At 39.3% G+C, this 26,932-nt stretch overlaps 1 protein-coding gene and 1 long non-coding RNA gene across 2 annotated transcripts in view; one reads left to right on the plus strand and one right to left on the minus strand.

Moving 5' to 3' along the window:
• Nucleotides 1–62: 62 nt before the first annotated feature.
• Nucleotides 63–26,070, plus strand: LOC144455929 (uncharacterized). The gene is made up of 2 exons (XR_013484808.1): nucleotides 63–383; nucleotides 25,797–26,070. It is a non-coding gene; the product is annotated as an uncharacterized LOC144455929 (long non-coding RNA).
• Nucleotides 3,451–26,932, minus strand: part of SGK2 (serum/glucocorticoid regulated kinase 2) — a 51,753-nt gene continuing 28,271 nt past the window's right edge. Inside the window, exons 8-13 of the mRNA XM_020998635.2 lie at nucleotides 21,627–21,663; nucleotides 19,987–20,073; nucleotides 12,392–12,487; nucleotides 10,538–10,693; nucleotides 8,309–8,398; nucleotides 3,451–7,485 (exon numbers count right to left, since the gene is read on the minus strand). Coding sequence (XP_020854294.1) covers nucleotides 7,321–7,485; nucleotides 8,309–8,398; nucleotides 10,538–10,693; nucleotides 12,392–12,487; nucleotides 19,987–20,073; nucleotides 21,627–21,663 — 631 coding nt within the window. The 3' untranslated portion in view covers nucleotides 3,451–7,320. The remainder of the gene's footprint in view (nucleotides 7,486–8,308; nucleotides 8,399–10,537; nucleotides 10,694–12,391; nucleotides 12,488–19,986; nucleotides 20,074–21,626; nucleotides 21,664–26,932) is intronic.

The following is a 26,932-nucleotide window of genomic DNA, read 5'->3' on the forward strand; positions in this document are numbered from 1 at the left end:
AGCGTGATGACGCAATTCGCTCCACTTTGCATCGCAGCTGCGGGTTTGCGGAGAGACGCTAAGGAAAGGAAGAGGCTGATCTTTGAGCCCCAGCGGGCGCGAGTTTGACTTGAAACGAAACTCAATGGACTGATTCATTTTCGTTAATACAACTAAGACAAAGATGAACTTCGTTTTTTCTTTCGGGGACGCTAATGCTAAATAGTTTATTTTTGTTTTTAATAATGATGACTAAAAACGTGGAAAGATAACAATCTTCGACGATCAACGCTCCTCAGTTCCCACGAGGAGAATAATGGTTTCTTCCAGCAGCGGTTCTTGCCAGCCTATTGGCTGCTCTTCGTCGCTCCCTCCCCGTCCGGAACCACCAGTTTAGATAGTAGGTGAGTGCTGGCTGTGAGTACGTCAGTCTAAACCCAAGAACTGCAGTGCTCTCGTTTTAGGCGCTACGGGAATTCAGTGAGCATTTGTTTAGTGCAAAGAGGATAAAGAGCACTGTTAGATTCTAGGAATAATACAAAGTTCAGATGACGCGATTCCCTATCCCTTGGAGTTTATATAGAGTAGAGGGGATAAGACTAAGATGTTTTCCTTTTTTTTTTTAAGTCTAGACCTTTAATTTCTTGGGTATGAGATTCTGGCAGTATGGGAACTCTCTCTACGGACGCAGATCTTCAACACATCTGCTTGGGGCGTTGGGAAGTTAAAAAACTTGCTAACTTTTTACCAGGCTTGTAGGTTTCAGAGAGAAAGCATTTGAACGTCCAACTTCCTGACTCCCAAGGGCAGCCCTCGTGCACTGCACGGGGTGCCTCTCGTAGGGTTACCAAAATCAAAAAAAAAAAAACTAGACAGCAAGAGAAAATAAGTTGTGGTGATAAAATACCAGCCAAGCCAGTCCAGCACCAGGTAGGTGACACTAGAAAAAGCAATTAAAATGCAGAAGAATTTGTGACAAGTGCATCAGAGGTGAAAAACAAAAGTGCTGTAAAGGGTGCCAAGAGAATAAGGACGTTTCCAACTGTTGGAGGAAGAAAGGGAGAGATCAGAGAAGGCTACATGAAGGATGAAGCATCAAGTTGGGTTTTAAAGGAGTTGTAAAATATCAAGCAAAGAGGGGAAAGCACGTGGAAGGCATAGGGGTAAACAAATTTGTGCTTGCCTTCCCAGATGGTCTTTTTGAATTGCTGTGGTGGAGAAAAAGATCATTTGTATACCAACAATACTGATTCCTTCCAAACTTAATCCATTTCCCAGGCCATACTGAAAGCCTTTCCAATTTGGTAGGGACTGCCAGAGTTAGGCTGTATTGGCATTTTGTTCTAAAACCCATGGTTACTTTGATACTAGGATGCGTCATCAGAGGAAGACTTTGGTAAAGGAATGTCTTCTTGAAGCTGCATTGGTAGAAGTCTAGGATCCAACAAGAGGGAGGCAATAGCCTAGGACTGTGGAAAGGGTAACAAATTTGGATACAAAAAATCAGGATTCAAATCCCAGTTTTGTTCCTTAAACTAGTACCATGGCCTTGGGAAAGTCATTCAGCTTTTCTGATCTCAGGTATCTTTGTCAGAAACAGGACAGTATGGCAAAGGGCTTCCTCTCCTTCATTGAAATGATACACGGATATCATTTCAATGAAGGGGAGAGGAAGCCCTTTGCCATACTGCACTGTACCTGTGCATAAAGGTTTTTATTCAGAGCTTTCAAGACCTTTTGTTGCATATCCTACTTTGGGCCGCTAGGTGGCACAGTAGTGCTGGGCCTGGAGTCGGGAAGAGTCATCTTCCTGAATTAAAGTATGACGTCAGACACGTACAAGCTGTGTGACCCTGGGCAAGTCACTTAAACCTGTTTGTCTCATTTCCTCATCTGTAAAAGGAGACGGCAAAACACTCCAAGAAAATAGCCAATAAAAAAGAATCGGACACGACTGAAAAACAACTAAACAACGTTATTCTTCTGTTACATTGTAACTTTCAGGGATTCTGTCTTGAATATCTTCGTATTTCATGGGGGTGGGTGTAAGGTTCAGTGATTAATGTTGCCAGAAAAGGAAAGAGAGAGACAGAGAGAAGAAAGAAAAGGAAGGAAGGAAGAAAAAAGGATCATTGAAACATGTAAAAGAAAATGCACAAAAAGAACAGAAGTTTGTGCTAATTTTCTCTGTATTGTAATTTTAGTATATGTGTGTTGCAGAAATGAGCATAAAAACAGACATTCAGATGGAGGCACAGAAAAACAGATAATCTGGGCAGCTTTTAAATTAACGTCTTGAATTGTGTGTCATGATTTCATATTCAGTCATCTTTTTTCCACTTGGGATATGGAAATGATGTTTGGATGTTTAGTTCAGAATTTTAAGAATTAGCAACTTTGTATCTCTCCCAGAACCTAACAGAGGGCACTACAAACATTAAGTGGTTACTTTTTTTTTTTTAGCAAAGGTCTAGAGGTGACCTTGAAGAGAGCAAGTTCTATCAAGCAGTAAGAAGCCAGATTGTAAATCAGATTGAAGAGTGAGTGGGAAGTGAGAAAGTAGAGATAAGAATGTGGACAGCTTTTTCTAGGAGTTTAACTGTGAAAAGGAGTGATATAGGACAACAGATGAACTAATTAAAAAAACTAAACTCACTGTCTCCCTCTTCCTCCTACCCCCATTCATCCCTCTTTATTTCTGTAGAGGGCACCACTATTCTTCCTCACTCAGGTTTACAGTCTCAGAGTAGGCCTTGATTTCTCACTCTACTAAATCCCATACATCCAGGTCAGTTACCAGGTTTTATCAATTTTACTTCCATTTCTCTCACATCTTTCACCTTCTCTCCGTAGGGCTCCCACCCTAGTTCACCCCTTACCTGGACTATTGTGATAACTTCCTAATTAATCTCACTGCCTCAAATATCTCCCTTTTGCAATCAATCCTCTACACAGATGCCAAAGTGATAGTCTTAAAGCACAGGTCTGGCTGTTATTCCCTTGGTCCATAATTTCCTGTGGCTCTCTATCACCACTGGAATCAAATACAAACTCCTTTTGGCACTTAAAGGCCTTTACAGAGTGGCTGCAGCCCGATTTTCCAGGCATATTCGACACTATACCCCTTCACACATCTCAGCCAAATTCTATGTGCTGCTTCTCATGTATTACATGCAATACATTTCATTTCCTGCTTTCTTTGTAACTGGGCCCATACCTGGAATGCATTCCTTCATCACCACACTTCCTAAAATCTCTAGCTTCCTTCAGACCTCCCCTCAAACACTACCTCTTATATCATGTATTTCTGGGTCTCCATAACTGCTAGTGCATTCATGTCTTAGGTTGCCTTGTATTTTTTTAAATAAATAATACTTATATATGTAGATGTTCTTTTTTAATTTTATTTATTTTTAGTTTTCAATATTCACTTCCATAAGATTTTGAGATTTAAATTTTCTCCCCCTCTCACTTCCCCCCCCAATAGTGTACAATCCGATATAGGCTTTACATACACATTCATGTTAAGCATATTTTCCCATTAGTCATGATGTAAAGAACAATTAAAAGTAATGTGAGGAACCACGAGAATGAAGCAATAAAACAAAACAACAAAGGAAAAGAAAAGCAAATAGTATGCTTCCATTTTCATTCAGACTCCGTATTTCTTTCTCTGGGTGTGGATAGTAATTTATCATGAATCTTTTGGAGTTGTCTTAGATTCTTGCATTGCTATGAAGAGCCAAGTCTGTCAAAGTCAGTCATCCCATAATGTGGCTGTTACTATGTACAGTGTTCTCCTAGTTCTGCTCATTTTGCTCTGCATCAGCTCATGTAAGTCTTTCCAAGTTTTTTTTTGAAGTCTGCCTGCTCAGCATTTCTTATAGCACAATAGTATTCCATTAAATTCATATACCACAACTTGTTCAGTCACTCCCCGATTGATGGGCATCCCCTCAATTTCCAATTCTTGGCCATCACAAAAAGAACTGCTATAAATATTTTTGTACATGTGGGTCCTTTTCCCATTTTTATGATCTCTTTGGGATACAGACGTACAAGTGGTATTGCTGGGTCAAAGGGTATGCACAATTTTATAGCCCTTTGGGTATAGTTCCCAGTTGCTCTCCAAAATGGTTGAATCTTTTCACAATTCCATAAATGTTTTTTCTTTGATAAAATTTAAGGTTCTTGAGGGCAGACTTTCATTTTTTGTGTTTGAATGCTCAACAGAATGCTTGATATGTAGTAAGCATTTAATAACTTGCTGGTTTGACTGACACAGTTCAGAACTGAGTGTCTGCCACTATCTACTAGAAGTTCCCAAACTTATTTGGCCTACTACCCGCTTTCCTTTTCTTTTCTTTCCTTTTTTTTTTTTTAAGGCAATTGGGGTTAAGTGACTTGCCCAGGGTCACACAGGCTAGTAAGTGTCAAATGTCTGGTCTGACGCTGGATTTAAACTCAGGTCCTCTTAACTTCAGGGCCAGTGCTCTATCTACTTTGCCATCTAGCTGCACTAGCTACCTTCCCCTTTTCAAAAAAATTACTCAGCACCCCCCCGGAAATCTACTTTCTTTAACCCTTTAATTTTTTTTTTTAATTTGCATCATTTCAAACTACTATCACCCCTCTGGATAGTCCCAGCACCCCCCAGGAAGCGGTATCACCCACTTTGGGAACCTATGAAAGAGAGCAAGATTATCCAGAGCCCTATTAGACAAGGTGGTCTGGGAAAGTGTGAATGGCTGCTCTCCATGGTACTGGAGATCATTGTTTGCTCCAGCTCTTTGGGTGCTTCAATGTTGGGAGCTTCCTTCCCCAGTTGTCCCTTACACAGCATTAGTCTCTAGTGAGACATGTTTAATTAGGGTCTTATTCCCCAATCTGTTTTCTCTCTCTTCACACACACTTCATGAATACATGGAGCAATGGGGATACTAACTCTGTGTAAGCCAAGTCACTTAACCTTTCCCAGACTCAGTTTTCTCCTTTTTTAAAATAAGGAATTAGATTAGATAACTCTAAAGTCCATTCTACCTTGAAATCTTATGCCCTACGAGTGAGGGAGATAGTAGAAGTTGGCATGAGGGAGCAAAATAGATGGTAAGAGTTACCCAGGCAGTTTAATTGTCTAGAAAAAGGTTTTCTGCTCTTTTTGAGGGGGAGCTGTTTTTAACAAGATGATGTAGTGGTAATTAGAACATTGCCTTAAGTGATATTTCTTGCCACTACCATCTCCTAGGAAAACAAGTTCTATTAGATCATTACCTGTCCTGTAATTCAGTGTTTGCTTTCATCTGTCTCAAAAGACCCACCTCATTCTACTTCTTGGGAATTCAGTGAATGAGTCCATGCTCATAATATCTGTGCTGTTCATTTTTGTTTTATTTTGTTGGTAGAAGTTGATCATATCCCATCTCATCCTTCACTTTTACCTACTGAAGAGCTCATGTTTTTGCCATCTGTTCTAAACCTGTTAGGTTCTGTTTTTCTTTTCTTGAGATGTATTAGAATGTAAGCTTCTTGAGAGCTAGGGCTGTGACAGTTTTTATCTTTGTATCTCTAATGTATTGTCATTCAGTCATTTTTGGCTGTGTCCAACTCTTTGTGACCTCATTTGGGGTTTTCTTGGCAAAGATAATGGAGTGGTTTGCCATTTCCTTCCCCAGCTCATTTTACAGATGAGGAAACTGAGGCAAAAAGGGTCAAGTGACTTGCCCAGAGTCACACAGCTAGTAGGTGTCTGAGGCCAAGCTTGAACTCAGGAAGATGAGTCTTCTTGATTCCAGGACTGAAACTCTATCCATTTCACCATCTAGCTGCCCTTGTATCTCTAATATTTTTACATAGTGCCTTAGATATGGTAGGAGCTCAGTAAATGTTTGTTGAATGATCTGTACACCATAGTGCAGGAATAAACACAACGTAGTCTTCTGTTTTATATGGTTGAATTAGGTTTTTTAATTTTTTATTAGTGCTTTTCAAAAATTGCCATATTTTCCTAAACAGAACACTCTCTCACAACAAAATAGAGCAGCATAATGAGTCATACACTGGGCTTGGTGTCAAAAAGACCTGGATTCAAATCCTGTCTCTCTGAAATTTTCTTAGCTGTGTGACCTGAGCAGTCACCAAACCTCTCTGTGTTTCAGTTTGTTTACCTATAAACTGAAGAGAATTCCTATTGTACCTACTTCAAAGGGTTGTGGTGAGATTCAAGTGAGATAATGTATGTAAAGTGCCTTACAAACATTAAAGCACCATGTAAATATTGACCATTGTTGCATTATTAAAGTGAAGCAAAACAACTAGCATTGACTCTGTGGACAACATAGGCCTCATTCCACATCTGTTTCCCCCATATCTCTGCTGAGAGAAGAGAGAGATATTTCATAAACAGCCTTCTGGAGTCACAAACTAATCTTTTCATTGTTTTCAGTCCTGACATCTTTTAGGGTTATTTTCATTTATGTTGTTGTGGTCATTGTGTGTCGTGTTCTCTTGGTTCAACTTAGTTTGATCATAACGTTCTTAAAAGTCTTTCTAAGTTTCTTGGAATCCTTCATTGTCATTATTTCTTAAATGTAATATTCTACTCTATTCACATATCACAATTTGTTCTGCTATTCCACAATAAATAGCCACCCATCTCATTTCCAGTTTGCTACTACAAAAAGTGCCACTATACTTTGTCATTGATCTCCTTGGGGTATATGCCCAATAATAGAATTATTGGGTCAAAAGGTTTTTTAAAAATAATTTTTAATTATCTAATTTAATAACCTTTGAATAATTTGAATAATGCCAAATTATTTCAAGATTCTTTGAATTCACTCATTTAAAGGTACCCTGCAAAAATAACCATTACTGGTTGTGAGGCCAGATATATTTTCCATTGTATATTAATAAATTGGCTTTCTGGTTTATAAATAAGTGTCTTATGCATCAGTCTTCCAATACCTGACCACCTTTAGGGTAACTGATGAAGGTAAGTTTTTAAAACAGACTATATAGATCAGGGTGGCGCCCCATCACTGCCACCACCACTAAGGTAGGGCCAGTTTTTAGTAGGCCACATTACCCCACCTTACCCTCTTTTCCTTCCTTCTTTCTTTTCTTCCTTTCTCTATTTCTTCCTCTGTTTCTTCCTTCCTGTTAAGTTTTAATCCCACAAAATGAATACCATTCTGATGTAGCACCTAAAAGTGCTATATGGTCAGCATGAGACAATTGGGACATGTACAGTTATACTCATCACATCTTCCACTATAGGACAGTACAATTTGACTCAGAAGATAAATAACACAAGCAGCTCTTTAGAGATGATGCGTGGGCTTATTAGCAGTTTAAAAAATTCTCATCCCCAGGTGCATAAGAAAAACCTAAAAATGCACTGGAAGCCCCAGAGCTACTGGCTGTTAAATCCGGTGTACATCCAATAGAACTGGAAATTGCTTCCTTAGTGAACTCTGGGTCAAAGTGTCTTAAGTCAGCAGGCCCCACCTTGGGAGAAAAAACATGAAAGAGAGAATGGGATGTGAAGTTTAGTGCATGCTTTAGATAAAGGGGTTTCTTAAATTGAAGTCTGTGAACAATAGATAGACAGATGATAGATTTTGATAACTTGTTTCCAATATGATTAGTTTTCTTTATAATCCTATGTATTTTAAAATATTATTCTAAGAAATGGTCCATAGGCTCCCCCAGAGTGCCAAAATGATCCAGGACAGAAAATAAAATTAAGAATCTCTGCTTTAGAATAAACCTGCTCTTGACTAATATGGAAATATGTTTTACATGATTGCATATATATAATCTATACTAAATTGCTTACCATCTTAGGGAGGAGGGAGAGGAAGAAGAGAGGGAGAAAATTTGAAACTCAGAATTTTATTTAAAAAGTTGAAAATTGTCTTTATATGTAATTGGAAATAATAAAATATATTTAAAAGAAAAAAAATAAGCCTGTTTCCTCACAGCCAGATACCTGACTCACAAAGGTAGAGATATCTATAATATCCAAGCAGTTATGGACCCTCTGTATACTACTTTGCCATGACTTTCCAATTACATTTCCATTGGACCTGCTCTCACATCAACCTTCAACATGTCTCCTTGCTATCACTAGGTCTTCAGAGCAATGGAAAAAGGAGAAATGAAAGAGGAAGGTAGATGAAAATAATGAAAACCAAAGTTTATCCACCTCCACTTTTGGTTAGGAAGCAGAGGGGCAGATAGATAAACTGAAGCAAGTGTTATTTGTGCTTCTGAACCAAATTAATTACAACGATGAAGAGTAAGTAAACAAATAATGGCATCCTCTTACCACATTTGGATTGAAAGGAGGAGTGAGTCTCTTGTGGTATAAGTCATCCCAGTTTATCGGGCTGAAGAAGACATGATTCTTTATCTCAAGCTGCAAGAAGAAAATACTGTTTTAGAGAATAATATTACCCTATACATTAGAACTGCCACTACACTAAGAGTTCTACCCTGCAAATTTTGAAATGAGAATATCCACTCTTCAGTATGGCGATAGTATGGGAGAGGAGACAGAGACTGTTGTCTTGGAATTAGGATGTAGGTTTGAATCCTGCTTCTGATACTTAGCTGTGTGAGCCTTGGAGAGTTACTGAGCCTCTGTGACCTTCAAGTTCTCTTCTGTAAAATGGGGATAATCCCTGGAAGTTCCTTTCACAAGGGTTTTTCTGAAACTCAAGTGAGATGTCTGTAATACATTTCAGGAATCTTGAAATTCTATATAAATATGAGCTAATATCATACTCATCTTACAAGCCTCCAAATATTTATTTTGAACTTAAGAAATAGTTCAGTCTAATCTCCTGGGTCTCAAGGGATAATTAAAAATAATTGTGTTATAGTTAGTATTCATCTCTACCACCTTCATTAATAATATTTACTATTACTGCTATTATTATATGTAACAAGGTGGCACAGTGGACAGAGCAGGGGAGTTTGGATTAAGGAAGATCTGAGTTCAAATCCTACCTCAAGACACTGACTAGCTGTGTGACTCTAGGCAAGTTACTTAACCTCTCTGTCTTTTCCCTCATCTGTAAAATGGGGGCAATAATAGCATTTACCTCACAGAGTTTTTGTAAGGATAAGATGATATAATATATGTAAAATATTTTGCAAACCCTAAAGTGCTATGTAAATGATAGCTATTATTATTAATAATATTAACTGACATTTATATAGCACTTAAATATATGTGAAGCACTTATATATATTATTTCATTTGATTCTCAATAATCCTTTGAAGTAAGTGCTACAGTGAATATCCTCATTTTACAGATGAAAAAACAGGCCATATTTGTCACTTCTTACACTAAGAATTTGGGTAACTGATGGTTCTCAAAGATGTTGAAAAATGCAACTAATTGCCCCAAATCTTCCTACAAGGGCAATGTGCAGCATCTATTCATTAAGAAGAAAGGAGAGAGTGAAGAGCCAAACTAATCACAGAGCTCTTAGAACACAATTAAATTTGAATCTCAGGTACACATTGAAATGGGCAGCAAAGTAATACAGTGGATAGAGTACAGGGCCTGGAGTCAGGAAGACTCATCTTCCTGAGTTCAAATCCAGCCTCAAACACTTACTAGCTGTGTGACCCTGGACAAGTCACTTAACCTTGTTTGCCTCAGTTTCCTCATGTGTAAAATGAGCTGGAGAAGAAATGGAAAACCACTGTAGTATCTTTGCCAAGAAAACCCCAAATGGGGTCAGGAAGAGTCAGACACAACTGAAAGGACGGAAGAACAACACATTCAAAGTCTCACTTTCAAGAGAGATTCTCTTCCCATCCATCCCTATCCCCATCCCTTCAATCAATACAAGTGTCAATGCCCTGTGTCAATCCTGAGAAAGTTTCCTGTCATGGTTTAGGATCACAGATTGAAAGCCAGAAGAGACCTCAGAGGTTATGTCGTCCTACCCATGATTATATTAGTCAAGGAACTGAGGCCCAGAGAGATTAATTAACCTCCTCAAGGTCAGTCAGGTAGTAAGTGACAGAGGCAGGATTTGAACCTAGGTCCGCTGACTCCAGTGCCAATACTCTTTCCATTTTACCATGCTGCCTCTAATGTAACTGTATTTATACTATTTTATACAGTTGGTTCTGTTAAGCATATGACACAGTTCCTCCTCCTGGAAAACAAACCTAATAGGAAGGGGAAAATTGGCCTCAGATTACTGAAATATGTCACCATTTTCTGACTTTGGAAGTGAAGGACTTAGATTACAAGCAGGAACGTTTAGATTAGATATTAGGAATGACATCTGAATTTGGGTTGGACATCTCTCCTCTGTAAGGTGGTGTGGAAGAAGCTATCATTCAAAGACAATGTGACCAGAGACAGGAAGCCCCATCCTTAGGTATTAGGCATCCTTTTAAACCATAGTCTTTGATGAAGTTAGGCCATCTGCATTTTAAAAATGTGCTGTTCTTGAGGTTAAGAAACCACTAGGAGCAAAGGATGTGGAGTGGGAGAGGGCAGAAGAGAGCCCTCATAGACCTGTCACATACAAAGTCTGCTTTGGCACCCAGTCTTTTCTTCTGGTCCTTTTGGAGAAGGCCATGCAGGAGGTCACAGGCTGCCACTGTCTTGCCTCCCTGGATCTGGAGAGGCTTGTGAAGGATGTTCTCATACATTTCAGAAACATCTCGGCTGTAGAAAGGTGGCTGCCAGATAGGGAAAGAAAGAAAGAAGAGACCTATGTCTGATCATAGATCAGGGACTAATCAGAAGTAAACTTTTTTTTTTCAGAGAATCTAGCACTTGAATTTTTACTTCAGAAAAATAAATGGACAATATACCTGCTAAATGCAGCAGAGACCCACAAGTCATATCCCTAGAAAATAAGATAGACTGGACACTTTGTATACCCTTCAGGAAAGAGAACTCTGGAGTAAAGTATTATCGAGTGACAGAATCTCAGAGCTGGAAGGGACCTCAAAGGCATCTTATCCAACTTATACCCGAATAAGAGTTCTATCTTGAACATCCCTAGCAAATGGTTCTCTAACCTTGGCTTGGAGACTTCCAGGGAGAGAGAACCTCCTACTTCCTAAAGCATCCAGGAAGCTTTTCCTTGCAATAAGCGTAAGCCTCCCTTTCTGAGACTTTTTCCATTTGCTCTTAGATGTACCCTCTGGGGTCAAGCAGAGCAAGCTCTACCCTGTGGGCTCAAGTCTAAACCCTCTTTCACATTTCAGGCTTTTAAATATTTTTGTGTGGGTGTAAATTTTTTATTCATTTTAAATAAATACGAAACAAGAAAAGGAAAAAAAGAACATTTCCATGTACACAGCAAAACATAAGAGAGGATTCAATATAACACGATAAATTTCCATTTCAGGAAAACCTAAGTAATAAATACTGCACATTGTTTTCAAAGCTACCCAGATTTTCTTTTCCTTTTAGGTTTTTTTGTTCTCTGCTGTGTACTTTTTACCTTTTTTTTTTCTCTCTCCCTTCATCCCCACCCCACCCCAGGCTTTTAAATACTTGAAGATAGTAATCATGTTCTCTACCATTAAATCATCTCTTCTCCAGGCTAAACATCCCCAGTTCCTTTAATTGATCCTCATAAGACATGACTTTGAGGACCTTCACTATTTCAGTTACTTCTTCTTCAGATGGTCTCCCAAAATGTGGTGCCCAGAATAAAATAGAATACTGATCAGGACAGAGCACAGCAGATCCACCACTGCCCTAGTCCTGGAATTCTGCTTCTCTTAATGTAGCTTAAAATGGTGAGTTCTTGCACAAATAAAAAGAAAAAGTTAACCCATCACCATGTCCCAGAACAGGGGTTCCCAACCAGGAATGTCTCCAGAGGATACAGGGAATGTTTGGTAAGTAACTACATTATTTATGGAAATTAATGTTTTATTTCTTATATGCATTTGCATTATAAACTCTAGAATTTATGTCCTTTCTTATTGAATAGGGAATATAACTGAAATTAAAGGGACTTGGGGCAAAAAAAGAGAGCTGGGAACGCTTAGCTTAAAGGGAATTGCCTTGGTGGGAGGTTTATGGATATCCCAAGAAATTTTCATGCAAAGAAACACCATTCATGAGTTTGCTCCTCTTCTGTAGTTGTCTTCTCTCTCCCCATCCCCAGTCCTTTCCTATTTATTCCAACCTTCTCTTTTCAGCTCTTCATTTTCCTCACTCCATACAACCTTTTCCCCTTTTTGCCTTCACCTTCTTATCCATCTTTATTATGTCTTAGCCTATAAGTTCCTAGAAGGGAGGAATGCTTAATTTGGTTAGGTAAATTCTCCTACAAATTATATAACAGTACTAAAAAGCAATTTCATTTAAGTACTGGGGTTAATATCAACTGAATATTATAATGTTCTAACACTTACCAAGCCACAGAGCATCTCATAAAGAACAGCCCCCAAACACCACCAGTCAACTGTTCTGTCATAAGGTTGTTTTCTCAATACTTCAGGAGCCAAATACTGTTGGAAAAAAACAATACAGAAGAACTCTGATCAATGATATAACCAATCATGATTCCAGAGGACTGATGAGGAAAATGCTACCCACCTCCTGACAAAGAGGTGATGGATTCAAGTTGTAATAATGAGACATATATTTTGGGATGTAAATAATGTGGGAATTTCTTTTTCCTGATATACATATTTGTTTCTTAAAAGGGTTTTATTTTTCTTTTTTCTTTATTACGAGAGGAAGGAGAGAAAATAAATGCTCACTAACCTAAAAATAAAATAAAACTTTAAGCAAGCATATCGACTCCTACAAAGCTGCATGCAAAAAGGATTTTGCCAGTGCTGGCTAGCTTTGTGACCAAGGGCAAATCATTTCTTTTTAAAAAAAATTTTATTTTTCCCCAATTACACATAAAAACAATTTTTAACCTTTTTTTTTTTTAGTTTTGAGTTCCAAATTCTATCCCTCCTTCCTTCCCTTCCTCTCTCCCTGAGATGGTAAACAATCTGACACAGGTTATACATGTACAATCGTGTAAAATATTTCCATATTAGTCATTGTGTGCAAGAAGGAAAGAAGGAAGGAAGGAAAGAAGAAAGAAAGGAAAAAAAAGAAAGAAAAGATGGAAGGAAGAAAGGAAAGGAGGAAAGAAAGAAGGAAAGAAAGAAAAACAATATGCTTCAGTCTGTATTTAGACAAAATCAGTTCTTTGGAGCCAGATAGCATTTTTCATCATGAGGCCTTTAAAATTGTCTTGAATGATTGTATTACTGAGAATAACTAAGTAATTCAAAATTCTTCATCATATAATACTGCTGTTACTGTGTATAATGTTCCCTGGTTCTGCTTACTTTACTTTGTATCAGTTCATGAAAGTTATTCCAGGTTTTTCTGAACACATCCTGCTTAAAGGGTGAATCATCTCACCTCACTTTGCACATCTTTAAAATGTGAGGGTTGAGCTAGATTCTGTTCAACAAATAAAATCAGTAAACCCTAATAAATATTAAACATCAACTTGGTCCAAGACCTTGTGTCAAATGCAAGGTATACAAAGATGAAATAAGAGTCAGTACCTGCCTTCAAGGAATTTATAGTCTAGTAAGGAAAAGAGTACAAATAGATTAGTGATATAAACTTGAAGCAAATGTAAAATTAGAGTTTGAGACAATAGACCTATATCCTTCTTTTAATCATTCATTCAACAAACATCTCATGGCTGAGGAAATTAAAACCCAGGGTGAAGTGATTGCCAAAAGTCACACAAAGGGTCAGTGGAGAGATGAGACTAGGACAAAAGTCTCCTTACTTCTGACCCTAGGCTCTTTGACCAGGCAATTGCCTCATGCAGCTCTAACAAAGAAAACATTCCAGAATATGGATTCCCTCTCTCCTGAACTGCTCTAATGGTCTGTGCCCTGGCACATCCACAAAATATTAGTTGTACACCACCACCCACTTTCAGCAGGTACCACCAGCACAATACTGAGGTGACCAGTTCTTCCCCCAAGCCAGTAAGGCCCAAGCTAACTCTATCAAAGAGGAGTTCTGTTATCAAAGGATTTTTTTAAAAATGGTAACATCAATGTACTTCTTGTATCTGTTGTGACAAAATGAGTTATGAATGTGATATAACACTATTGTGCTGTGATAAACGATGAAGGGGACAGATTTAAAGAAACATGGAAAGATTCGTATGAACTGATGCAAAGTGAAGTGAATGGAACTAGGGGAACAATTTGTACAATAACAGTAACACTGTAAAGATGAACAATTCTGGAAGACTTAGAAACTCTGATCAGTGCAATGACCAACTATAATTTTGGAGAACTCATGGTGAAGCATGCTACCCACCTTCAAATAAAGAGGTAATGGACTCAGATTGAGGTATATTTTTTTAAATTATTTATAAGTAGGAGGGAGGGGACAGGAGAAGAAGTAAGAGGGGGAGAATGCAGACCGAAAATAAAGTAAAATTGAATTTAAAAAAAATTTTTAATTGCAACAAAAGATGGAAAGTTTTTGTTTTATTTCTAGTATTTTAAGACTTGTGAATAAAGCTAGCTAAAAGGAATCCCAGAGCTGGAAAGGAACAGAGAGTTGCTTATTTTTTCAAATACTAGAGCTAAAAAGAAGTGTCAGAGCCCATCAGAAAACTCCTTGAGGGCGAGAACTGTTTCTTTGTTGTCACTATAGCTCCAGGATCAATGTAGTGCCCAGCACATACTAGGCATTCACTAAATTTGTTGATTTACTAGTTGACTTCAAGCTTAGCCAGTTCCAATTAATCTTGCCATGGAGGAGGTGAAAGGGGCAGATTGGGAATAGAAGATCATTAAGATAACATGGAACTAGGGAAATTTTAAAGCAAAATGAAGGAAAGTAAGGCCATTTTCATACTGGAAAATTCCCCACATATTAAATAATTTTGACACATAGAAATATTGCTAACTTTGAAAATTTCTCAGATTGCCATCGAACACAGTTTTGGAAATATTTATCTAGTTTATACTCTTTACTATACAAATGAAAAGAAAAAAAGAGGTCAACGTTGATGAAGTGATTTGCCCAGGATCACACAGCTAGGCAATGGTAGTACTGGTACCCTGACAATTCTGGGCAATTCTCTTTCCATGATATTTGCCTGCTTCATGATATAAATGCAGTTGTTTTCATTGAATTTTAATAGTTTTCCACAACAAAAAGTCATCCTGACAGTATATAGAGGACAGAGTGTTGTACTTCAAGTCAGGAAGACCTAGGTTCTAATGTGCCCATGACACTTGTCAGCTATCACCATTTCATTGTGAATGAGATTTACACAAGTACATGACCTTCCTCCCCCTAGGCAAATTATAATCTTTCTGTAACTTAGGAGGACATCTTAGAGATGCCTGAGGTTCAGAGAGATTACCTCATTTCTTCATTTGTATAAATGAAGGGTATATATATCCACCTCTCATATATATATTTCTCTCATCCACAACTTAGAAATATGGAGGAGGTTCAGAGCAGTACCAGAAGGATTAAAGGTTGTGAAATAAAATCTAAAGAATAAGATGAAAGGAAAAGACATTATTTAGTTAAAAGAACAGAAAGCTGGGGAGTGATTCAAACATATGAAGAATCACTATGGTGATGAAAATCAATCACTTTTCAACTCCATTGTCACATAAAATCAATTAATGTTTATTGGCAGCAATTTCACCCAAAGCCTTAGAGTTAGAAAAGGAGGAAACAAATTTGAACTCCAACCTGAAAGACTTAGGATAGGTATAAGGAAAAAATTCCTTTATAGGAGGCTTTTAGGGAGGGAATATGTTATCAAAGAAGGTTGGATATCTCTGGATATTTTTTAAAAGGGGAGAGCCTTATCTGACTAGGATAGATTAAAGAAATATTTACTAAAGGCAGAAGAATAGATTAGATGACCTTTTCTTGGTCCCCAAACCAAAGGACAGATGTCACTGGCATGATTTCCAAGGAAGCTTTGGAATTCTTGTTTCCTACTGTAATTTCTTTTTTTTTTTTTTTTGGTTAGGCAATGGGGTTAAGTGACTTGCCTAGGGTCACACAGCTAGTAAGTGTTATGTGTCTGAGGCAGGATTTGAGCTCAGGTACTCCTGAATCCAGGGCCGGTGCTCTATCCACTGCGCCACCTAGGGGCCCTCTACTGTAATTTCTAAAGGAAACACCGATGCTATACAAATAGTACCAACTTTCTTCCCATTCCTACTGGAACTGCTCTGCTTCAGGCCCTTATTACCTCTTACTTGGAGTAATAAAATAGTTTTCTAATAGGTCGTTTTTCATTTTAGCTAAAAATCCTCTCTAAAATTCATTTTGTACACACTTCCAGAAAAATCTTCTGAAGTCATCCCTTTGATCACGTCTTTCCTTTAAGAAAAACCTTTAGTGATTTCTGCTACTTACAGGATAAAGTCCAGTTTCCTTAACCTAGCATTCCAAGTTCTCTTGAAACTAAATCAAACTACTTTTAAAGCCTTAACTCACAATATACATTAATAACTATCTGATGGATAGGTGGCTAGATGGCTGGATGAATTAATAAAATAATCCTATGCTCTAGCCAAACTGGACTGTGATTATAGATTTTATTAAATTATTTATTTTTAAATTTTTTTTATTTTTTAATTTTATTAATTTTTTAAATTTAAATTTATTATTTATTAAATTATAAGTGCTGTGATTATTTTGTAGTATCTAGTTTGTGGTTTCTATGAGACGTATTTAAATACCAAAGACAGAAATTTAGATTTGATCCCAGAGACAACAGCAAGCCACCGACCTTTACTGACCATTTGTGATGGGGTTGGGGTTGGGGGAGGTTTCAAATCTCAAGGTGAAAAGCTATAAGCAGGGGCAGCTAGGTGGCACAGCGGATAAAGCATCGGCCTTGGAGTTCAAATCCAGCCTCAGACACTTGACACTTACTAGCTGTGTAACCCTGGGCAAGTTACTTAACCCCAATTGCCTCACCAAAAAAAAAAAAAACTATAAGCACCTTCATCAGAGGGCCTTTTACACTCATTTGAGAGAATAGCCTAATTTTGAGACAGAACTGCCCAGAGAAACTTATGCCCATCTATATTAACTGGCTACTGTTCTATACATCTACCTATGTAGTTGTAATCTCTTCTCACTTTCTTTTGCTTTTACCCCTAAAACAGTCAAGGTCTCCCCTAGTTTCCCCAATTATAATTTCATGTACAAGTATCCATCTGGATCCAAATGGCTTATAGATAAGAGTCTCCATATGCCCCTTATTATTTAACTTCAAGAAGATTGGGAAACACTTCAATACTATATTCTCAACCTCCTCAACCAATTTCAGTGCTCAAAGATCCCAAAGCACATATCTGGAAGGGGAAGTAACAGATATCTTACTCCTCACTTATAACCAAATGACCATCTCAGAACCCCTGAACAAGAAGTGTTATTTCTAACACATTTCAGAGATGGGACTTTTCCTTTACTAAAAAGGGAAGCTAGGAAGCGATCTTGGTAGCTAATCTAGGCACAGATTTGGAGAGCTGCACTCCCTCCCCCATTCTCTGGCCAGCTGTACAAAATATTCTTTAATAAATCTCATTTGGTCATGTAAGTCTAATGTATAGGCTTTCTCCTTAGCATGTATGCTAAGTTTCTCTCATTATGCTTTCCTCACTCATTTGGAAAGATCTTTGCTGCCAAATATAGGAACTGAAATGGGCAGGAAAAACTGATCAAATTTCTATCTCATTTTAGAACTCCTAAGAACCCACACAGAGAATTATTCGGATGGCTGCAGTGAGTAATTTAACTGCCCAGTATCCTCCAAATACACCTTCCTTTTCCCTACTTGCACATTTTTATTCATTTCATTCTCTTTGCTTAGAATTTCCTCCCCTTATCTCTATCAGCATTTTGACTCCAAGGTCCAGCTGAAATGTCCTGCTTCAAGCAAATGGGGTTAAATGACTTGCTCAAGGTCACACAGCTAGTAAGTGTTGGAGGCCAAATTTGAACTCAGGTCTTCTTGACTCCAGGGCAGTGCTTTATCCATTGTGCCACCCAGCTGTCCCATGTTCTGCTTCCTTACATCTTGCCTGATCACCCCAGCTCCCTTCTTGAAGCACCTATACTGCTCTTATGCAAATTATCACATACTGTCTTATTATGGCATACTTCTTCATATATCTGCTTTATTTTACAAAGCTTCTCTACTAGATTCTAAGAAACCTGAGAAAAGGCACTGGGAGTTATCTTTGTACGTCCCACAACTTCTAGCACAATTACCTGAACCTATTGCCTTCAATAAATATCTCTTGAATGAATGGTAAGTATATCAGAGGAATCTGAGTATCCTTGTAAGGATCACTGATTGAGCACTACATGGGAGACCCAGAGCAGCACTGGAAGTGAGGGGAAATTGGATGAATCATCCCCATAGTGAACTAGACTGAGTTTCTATGCATAATGCTTTTCTTCGATCACAGAGGGAAAGGGCTATCACTGGTAAGGATAGCTTGGCTCTTTTAGGGCCAAAGAAAAGCCACAACAGGGAGCAAGAGAATAACCACCAGCTCCAAACCACTCTACCACCACTCTGGGCCTCCTCAACTTCCCACATCCCCAAACTGGGGCTCCTGCCCCTGGGTTCTGATAGGTGAGCCTTCATCTTATCTAGCTTAGAACCAGGCCATCCTGCCATCCCTCGCCAGCTCCAAACCATGCCACCACCACTCTGGTGCTCCTTGTCTCTCGTCTCCACCTTCCCACTTTCTGACTCTACCTCCTTTTTATGTGTTGTCCTCTCAGATTAGAATGTAAGCTGCTTCAGTGCAGGAACTATCTCTGTTACCTGTATTTGTATCCCTAATGCTTGGCACATAGTAAGCACTTAACAAATTATTTTTCACTTATTTGAGATCCGGAAAAGATCTTTGAGATCCATCACTCCAACTTCCCCATTTTACAGATGAGGAAACTGAGGTTCCAAGAGGGTAAGTGATTTGCCTATGATCTCACAGCCAGTTAATGGCAGATGTAGGATTAAAATTCAGATCCAAGTTAGGGCTCAGTGTCCTTTCAACTATCTCTGTTTCTCAATTCAGGCTACTAATAGTAAACCTATGCATTTTATTAAAAGAAATAGATTTAGAAAAAAAAAAGAAGAGAAATAACATAAAAAGGAGAGGTCACTGGGCATGTAAGCCCATAATCTCACATTCCCATAATTATCCTCCACAGACAACCATCCATTGTTCCCCAAATATCAAGGTGGCCTGTAGCAGGTCAGAAAGAGATGGGAAACAATTTCATTAGTGAGCAACTGAACAGATCTCCCAAACTGACTCTGACATCCATAGAACAAGCTCATGGATCAGAAATGAATCCCATTTGGTGCTATATCTCAACAAGATAATAATCAAATGTTTTGGGGACTAGCCCAAATAACATGAGATGACAATATAAGCGGAAATCACTTAGAGATCATACGGTAAGCCCATCTTTCCTGTTCCTATCCAGCAATTTCATTGGGAGAAGATTCCCTGACCACTAGATAAAAGAGGACCACTGGAACTAAAATGATGTATATACACATTGTAGCAAAAATCCAAATCCTAATGTCAGCAAGGGTCAGATAATCTTATTTTACAGAAACATTCAGTTATTGTTAGACCTTGAAAGAACACACAGAAGTTTACAACATTACTAATGGTAAATTAGTACCACTCAAAACTGGCAATTATTAACATTTAAAGTCTTAGGGATAAACCATTCTAAACCCAGTTGTAGAGAAATCCTTTCTTGTTTAATGTTCACAAGATTCAGCATTAGCCAGATCTTTCTGGTTAATGTCAATTTTTATCCAGTTAATGTTGACAATTTGAAGTTGAACTTTAGCTATTAACACATGCAAGTGATCAACTACATTCCAATAACTTTCAGGTTTGTGCCCTTGTAGATGGCTGAGGAGACACAGCATTTATTTATTTTATACCTCAGGGGTGCCACAGAAAGTGGATGTGGTTTCTTCTGGCTCCATTCCTTCTTTACAAAGCCCAAAATCAGTCAACACAACATGGCCCTAAACAGAAACAGACAAGAAGAAACTGCAAAGTTCTACTCAAACTGGATGAATTGTCCTTTGCAGCCCACTATCCTAATCCCACTTCTCAACCTTTTCATACCTTAGTAAACTATATTTGAGTTGTTATGGTCCTTTCCTCCTCCCTTGTCCCACCCCACCCCCATGTTATCCCCTAATAACCAACCCTCCAATGACAAGCCTATCTAAATTTAGCTCGTGGATGATAATTATTGGGCCCATACTCAAAGCCTTTCAATGCTAGTTCTAGAACTGGAAGAGACTTCAGAGATCATCAAATCCTACCCTCTCATGAGGAAGCTAAGGCCCAGAGAGATTAAATAACTTGCCAAAGGTCATACAGGTAGTTAGTAGGTGAGCCAAGATTCATCCGTAGGCTTTCTGACTTTAAAACCTGTGCTTTCCACCACCCTACACTGCCTTTAGGACCTGCCTCCATGTTCTTGCATAGGTTAGGTCCCCACATGTGGCATGTACACCCCTCCCCGCCTCTGCCTTAGGAAATCCCTAGCATTCTTCAAAGCACAGCCCTAGAATCACAGCCTACTCTACAAGGACTTTTCTGATTCCTACCTCCAGCTGTTAATGTCCTCTCCTCTTGAAATTGCTTTATATCTACTTTGTGTCTGTCTATTTACCTGCAGACTTGGTATATCTCCCTACAGAACGAACATATCTTAGGGTATCATAGATTAGGGGCTGTTTCATTTTTGCCCTCATATTCCAAACACCTGGCATGGCACTTTGAACAAAGCAGGCACTTTAATAGATGTTTATTGACTTGAATGGCATTGCCAAGGCTTGTGTATCACTGGCATCATCATCATCATCATCACCACAGCTAATATTTGCATAGTGCTTACTATGCGGTAAGGGCTTTAGAATTATTATCTCACTTGATCCTCCAACAACCCTGGAAAGTAGGTGCTGTTAAAATCCCATTTTACAGATGAGGAAACTGAGGCTGACAGCGTTTAAGTGACTTGCCCAGGGTCATGCAGCTAGGAAGTCACATTTGAATTCAGGTCTTCCTAACTCCAAGCCCAGTCCTCTAACCACTGAACCACCTAGCTGACTCATTGATTATGTCTGGCAGAGTCCTTGAGAAGCCAAGTAACCTCTGTGCTACAACAAGTCGTCAGAGGAAGTCGTTAGTCTTCACATTAACGGGCGCTTAATAAAATTTTTAAAAGAATTTAAGAAAAGTATCCATGATGGCAGGAGTGGGGGTAGGGGGAGGTAGGTAGGGTAGTGTGAGTTCTGACTCTGCCCCCACTGTGACCTGGAACAAATAAATCCTTTTGGGAATGTGTCACTGAAAAAGCCTTTGTTCTTACTTCCTAAATCCCCAGGTTAGCAATGGGAGTCTGTCTTCCTCTGAGTTTCCAGCTAGCAAGTCATTCTCCTATCTTAACCCCCACCCCCATCCCACGCCAACCCCTCCTCTACCCACCCACCCACCTCTACAAATACACACACACACACACACACACACACACACACACACACACACCCCTCGCCCACATACGGACCTGGCAATCCAAGAGAATGTTCTCGGGTTTCAAGTCCCTGTGGAAGACAAGAAAGGAGAATTTTGTTGTTTTGCTATTCATTAAGGACGCCTAAATTCCCCTGTAAAGTGTGTGTTCCGTGACAGCAGGGACTATGTCGTTTGCTATCTTTGTATCTCCAGTTATATAATAAATGCTTTTTAAAATTGAATTCAAGAAAAGTACAGCCAGCATAATGGGGGAAAGGGGGCATAGGGCAAATCATGGTTCTGCTACTCTGGGACCTTTGGCAAATCATTTAGCCTCTGAGCTCAAGTTTCCTCACTTGCAAAATGGGGAAAATAATACCTCGCAAATACCTCCCTCGTAGCAGTGTTTTAAAGGAGGCATTTTGAAGGCCATAAGGGGCTATAAATAAAAATGTGACAAACAGAAGAAAAGACAAAGCAAAGCACATTGTCAGTGCTCTCCTGCACCAAGCCATGACTGCCTGCTTCTCAGCCCAAGCCTGAATTACAGAGGGAAACTATAAGGGATGAACAGTGAGGCAGAATGCTGGAGGGAAGCAGGGTGCCAGTGGAGGGAGCCCTGGATGTGGAACGACATGACCCAGGTCTGAATGCTAGCTCTGCCACCGTGTGACTTTGTGAAAGTTACTTCACCTCTGGGCCTCAGTTTCCTTGTCTGTAAAATAAGATAGAGAAATGAGCTATGTGATTATTAAGGTTCCTTCCAGCTTTCAGTCCATGCTCATGTACTGCCCATATATTATCTAAGCATGCCAATTTAATTATTTCTATTTTAATCACGTGGAGAAATCATGACATTAATAAAAAAAAATGTCAGGAGCCCCCTTAAATTCTTTTCCAGTTTCACATCTATGACCTCAGACATTCATAACACTTGTAACTAGGTCACATTGAGGACAGAAAAATAAGGGATAATTCACAGATGGGACCAGTAGCACCGGAACAACACAGGAGCACCCAGAGCAGGACAGCCCAGGTCTAAAGGCTCCAAGATCCCTAGCACTGTGTTCCAAGATGCAGTAGAGGACTCTGAAGATCTAATACTCTAAACTTCAGTGGATAAGTGCTGGGCCTGGAGTCAGGAAAACCTGAATTCAAATCCAGCCTCAGCTACTTACTAGTTGGGTAACCCTGGGGCAAGTCACTTAACTTCTGCCTAGCTCAACTTCCTCATCTGTAAAATGGGGATAACAATAGCAGCTACCTCCCATAGCTGTGGTGAGAATCAAATGAGATAATATTTGTAAAATGCTTTGCAAACCTTAAATGTTATATAAGTGCTAGTTATCATTACTATTGTTGCTGTTATTTTTATCATTATTATTTGGGAGTTGTTATTCAGGTGTGTTTGTACTCCTCCTGACCTCATGGCCCAACTGTCCATAGGGTTTTCTTGGCAAAGATACTGGAGTGGGTTGCCATTTCCTTCTCCAGGAGACTAAGGCAAACAGAAGTCAAGTGACTTGCCCAGGGTCACACAGCTGGTAAGTATCTTGAGGCCACATTTGAACTCAGGTCTTCCTGACTCCAGGCCTGGCACTCTATCTACTGTACCACCTAGTTGCCTGTAGATTCCTTCAGTATGAGGTATCTACAACAAGAAAAAGCATTGTAACACCAGGAGTTCTGAGTTACTCATATGTATCCTACTCACGTGACTCATTTTCATCATACTTTTTAAGTTTATCTCCACCATCTCAATGGATATGATATGTATTTGTAGGAGAGTGTGACCCAGGTTTACCAGAGAATGTTACAAGGTGGTTCTTCCTATATCATCTGAATATATGGCTTTGCTAAGAGCTATATATATATAGTGTTAGGAGTACAGACCCCCAGGGTTACCCTTAGAATAGTAGGGAGCAACTGCTGTCTGGGGATCAAACCCAGAAGTGCAAACAGGGAGAGTAGAAAAGATGGGGCACTACCTATCAAAAAACCTATTTTTAAAATTGACTTGTGAAATAGTTTTATGTGAAAGTAGGTGTTAGTAACCAAAAGTGGAAGGCAGCTCAATGCCATGAAAGTGGCTCCAGGAGAGAGGTGACTTTGACTGAACAAAGGCTTTGTGAATTGAGGAAAGCACTAAATATGGCTTTTGGCCTCACTATATTATCATTTTCTTAGCACCAGTAGAGCTCCCCAACCAAGCTTCTGCTGGGTCATGCTTGGACGTGCTATGAATGCACAGTCTCCAACCCAAACTGGTGAAGAGATAGCTGGTTTAACAAAAAAGAGAAAGGAAGCTGATAAGTAGAATTCTTGTAAATCGCTCCCAGCTCCACCAGCTCTAAACATGGCCTCAGCTTCAGCCCGAATCCCAACCCCAGTCTCTTTTTCAGTACCCAAATTGACGCTCAAGGCCAGACCTAGACCAACTTTCCCCTCAGTTAGGAGCATCCAGCGTCCTTGTCCTCCCTTGAAGACATATACATACATCTTCCTTTTCCCTTAAGCCACTTCCATGAAAGCCCTTGATAAGACAGAGAAAATATGCCTCCGTGTCTATTTTTTAAATCTCTAGATATGACCTTTAGAATAGTAAAAGGAATGTTGGCTTTGCATTCAGGAGACCCAGATTTTAATGATGGCTTCATCACAAACTAGACTTTTTAATCCAAGGTAAGTCACTTGAGTCTCTGAGCCTCAGTTTCTTGTTCTGGAAAATAGGAAAAGCATCTGGTCTGCCTAATTTACAAGGTGGTTTATAAGGATTAAATAAGATGATAATATGAAAGCAATTTTAAAGCTGCATAATGCACTGTACACAAAACTAGCTGTTATTAATTCATTCCAATAAATATTTATTAAGCTCCAACTATGTGTAAAGTGATGTACATAAGACACAGGCCTTGCTCATACCGAGAGCTAGCAATCTAATTATTATCCTTCAGATCCTTACCACTATTACCACTGATTGCCATAATAGCTTTCAGACGGTAAGGATCAGCAGCTACTGCTGTCTTTATTTTCTTGATGGAAATCAAGGCAAAGAGACTTTGAAGAATGTCACGAAAACTCAATGATTAGAGCCCTGAAACAAAAACAAACTATGCTCCCGATTGGATTCAGTTTAATTTAATTCAGCAAACATTTCTCTAACAGGTACTAAATGGAGAGCACAGGGGATTCAAAGCTAAAACTCTAACAGCCCTTGCTTTCCAGGGCCTTCATTCTAGTGGGAGGTAAAGGATGTACACTGATAAGTAAATGTAGAGTAATTTGAAGGAGAGAGTATGAATTAAGGCTTCCCAGAGAAAGTAGCCTCTGAGTAGAGTTTAGAAGGAGTCTAAGAGAAAGATTTGATGAGTGAATGAGTGCCTGGTCATGGGGAGACAGAAATCAAAGAAGCAACGCTGAGCTTAGAAATAGCTTGGAGGCCCTTTGGGCTTGACAACAGAGCACCTGAAGAATAAGCAGAATGCCTCTTCCTCATTCGGACGACGATGGGTTGAGTGTCTCCAAAACTCACAGAATTTACTAAAACAAAGTGCTGTGAGCACCAGCCTCACAGTACAAGAAAGGAAGGACTGCCTTAGGGAAAGAGGCCATGACAGGAAGCAGAGTGGCTATAGCGGTCAGACAAAGCCAGTTGTTCATGAAAAGGCCAAGATCACAAAGATTCTACTGAGGTCAGAATGTGTTGGGCCCAACTACTGACGATTTAGATATAAACATTCTCAACTATGAGGAAACAAGATTGAAAATGGCCAAGTAAACCACTACTATGCTTCATCTCTTTGTTTGTTTGTTTGTTTTCATAATAAAAACAATTAAAATGTTGACACTATGATATTTACATTCCTTAGTCCCATATTTACTGTTTGGGGACAGAAAAGTCTTGAGTAAACCAAGCCATATGATATGAAGTTTTTCCTGTGTAGGAAAGGCTAACTGATGTTTGAAGATGTGGCTTAGCGTGGAATTTTGATCAAATACATGATCAGATTTGAATGCAGTTCACACAGATGGGTCAATCTTAACTCAGTGTTTTGGGGCATGCAGAATGCTCAGTTGAAGAGCACAAACTGGGAGGGGGAAAAGGATACCAAGTAATCAAAATAAGAACATCTTATAGAAGGGACCTAAAGTATCTTTGAGAACCTCTTCCAGACTCTCCAGGACCAGTCCCATTCGGTGACTTCTGACTTCTGACTTCCAGCTTTCAGAGGGAAGATAGTAGAGGTCAACCCCACTTCAGGCTGCTGAAGGAAAAGACCCTTGGAAGACACTGGAGGAATGGACAATCGCCATCATGCCCCCTTCCCCATCTTGCTACACTAGAGTCTTGGAGGAGTTTCCTCTTGGGAGAGCTGAACTATCTCACTTCCAATAGAAGAACTCCTTCATTCTGTACTGTCTGGTTTATATTCTCCTATGTATACCTTCTCTGATTTCTGTTTTGCTATGATTTGGATAAATGTGTTTTTGTGCTATTTGCAATGTGTGTTCATTGTGGAACTGGTATTTGGTGGGGGCTTAGTCACACTGGCATCCAGCAAATCTGTAGTGAATTCACTACCTTTAGAGGTGCCCTACTTCAAAGTAAGAGAGAGCTAGGTGAAAAGAACAATGGACATGGAGTCAGGAAGGCCTGAGTTCAAATCCAGGCTCAGATACTACTAGCTGTGTGACCCTGAGCAAGTCACTTAGCCTTTATCTGCCTAAGTTTCCTCATCTGTAAAAGGGGGTTATAGTGAGGATAAAATGAGATATTTGTAAAGCATTTTGAAAACCTTAAAGCACTATATAAATGCAGGTTTTTATTATTATTCCCATAGGTACTTGGATGAAGTAAACCTCTGTGACAGCTAGGTGGCACAGTGGATAGAGGGTTGGGCCTGGAGTAGGGAAGACTCATCTTCCTGAGTCCAAATCTGGCCTCAAATCAGGCCTCAGACACTAGCTGTGTGACACTGGATAAGTCACATAACCCTGTTTGCCTCAGTTGCCTCATCTGTAAAGTGAGCTAGAGAAGGAAATGGCAAACCACTCCAGCATCTTTGCCAAGAAAACCCCATGGAGTTAGGAAAAGTCCAACATGACTGAAAAAGACTGAAAAACCTCACCTCTGTGGAAAACTACTTAATAGTAAGTGAAATGCTTGGTCATTAAAGGGAGGGCCTTTTAATTGGGAGAACTGCTGATGTTGTTAATTATGTGATAAGGGATGGTGGCAATGGCAGCTGTTAAAAAAAAAAAGATGGGGGCAGCTGGGTGGCGCAGTGGATAGAGCACTAGCCCTGAAGTCAGGAGGACCTGAGTTCAAATCTGTGCTCAGACCAAACACTTGACACT

The sequence above is a fragment of the Phascolarctos cinereus genome, unplaced genomic scaffold, assembly GCF_003287225.1.
Source record: "Phascolarctos cinereus isolate Bilbo 61053 unplaced genomic scaffold, phaCin_HiC Scaffold_2;HRSCAF=192, whole genome shotgun sequence".
Classification (NCBI taxonomy): domain Eukaryota; kingdom Metazoa; phylum Chordata; class Mammalia; order Diprotodontia; family Phascolarctidae; genus Phascolarctos; species Phascolarctos cinereus.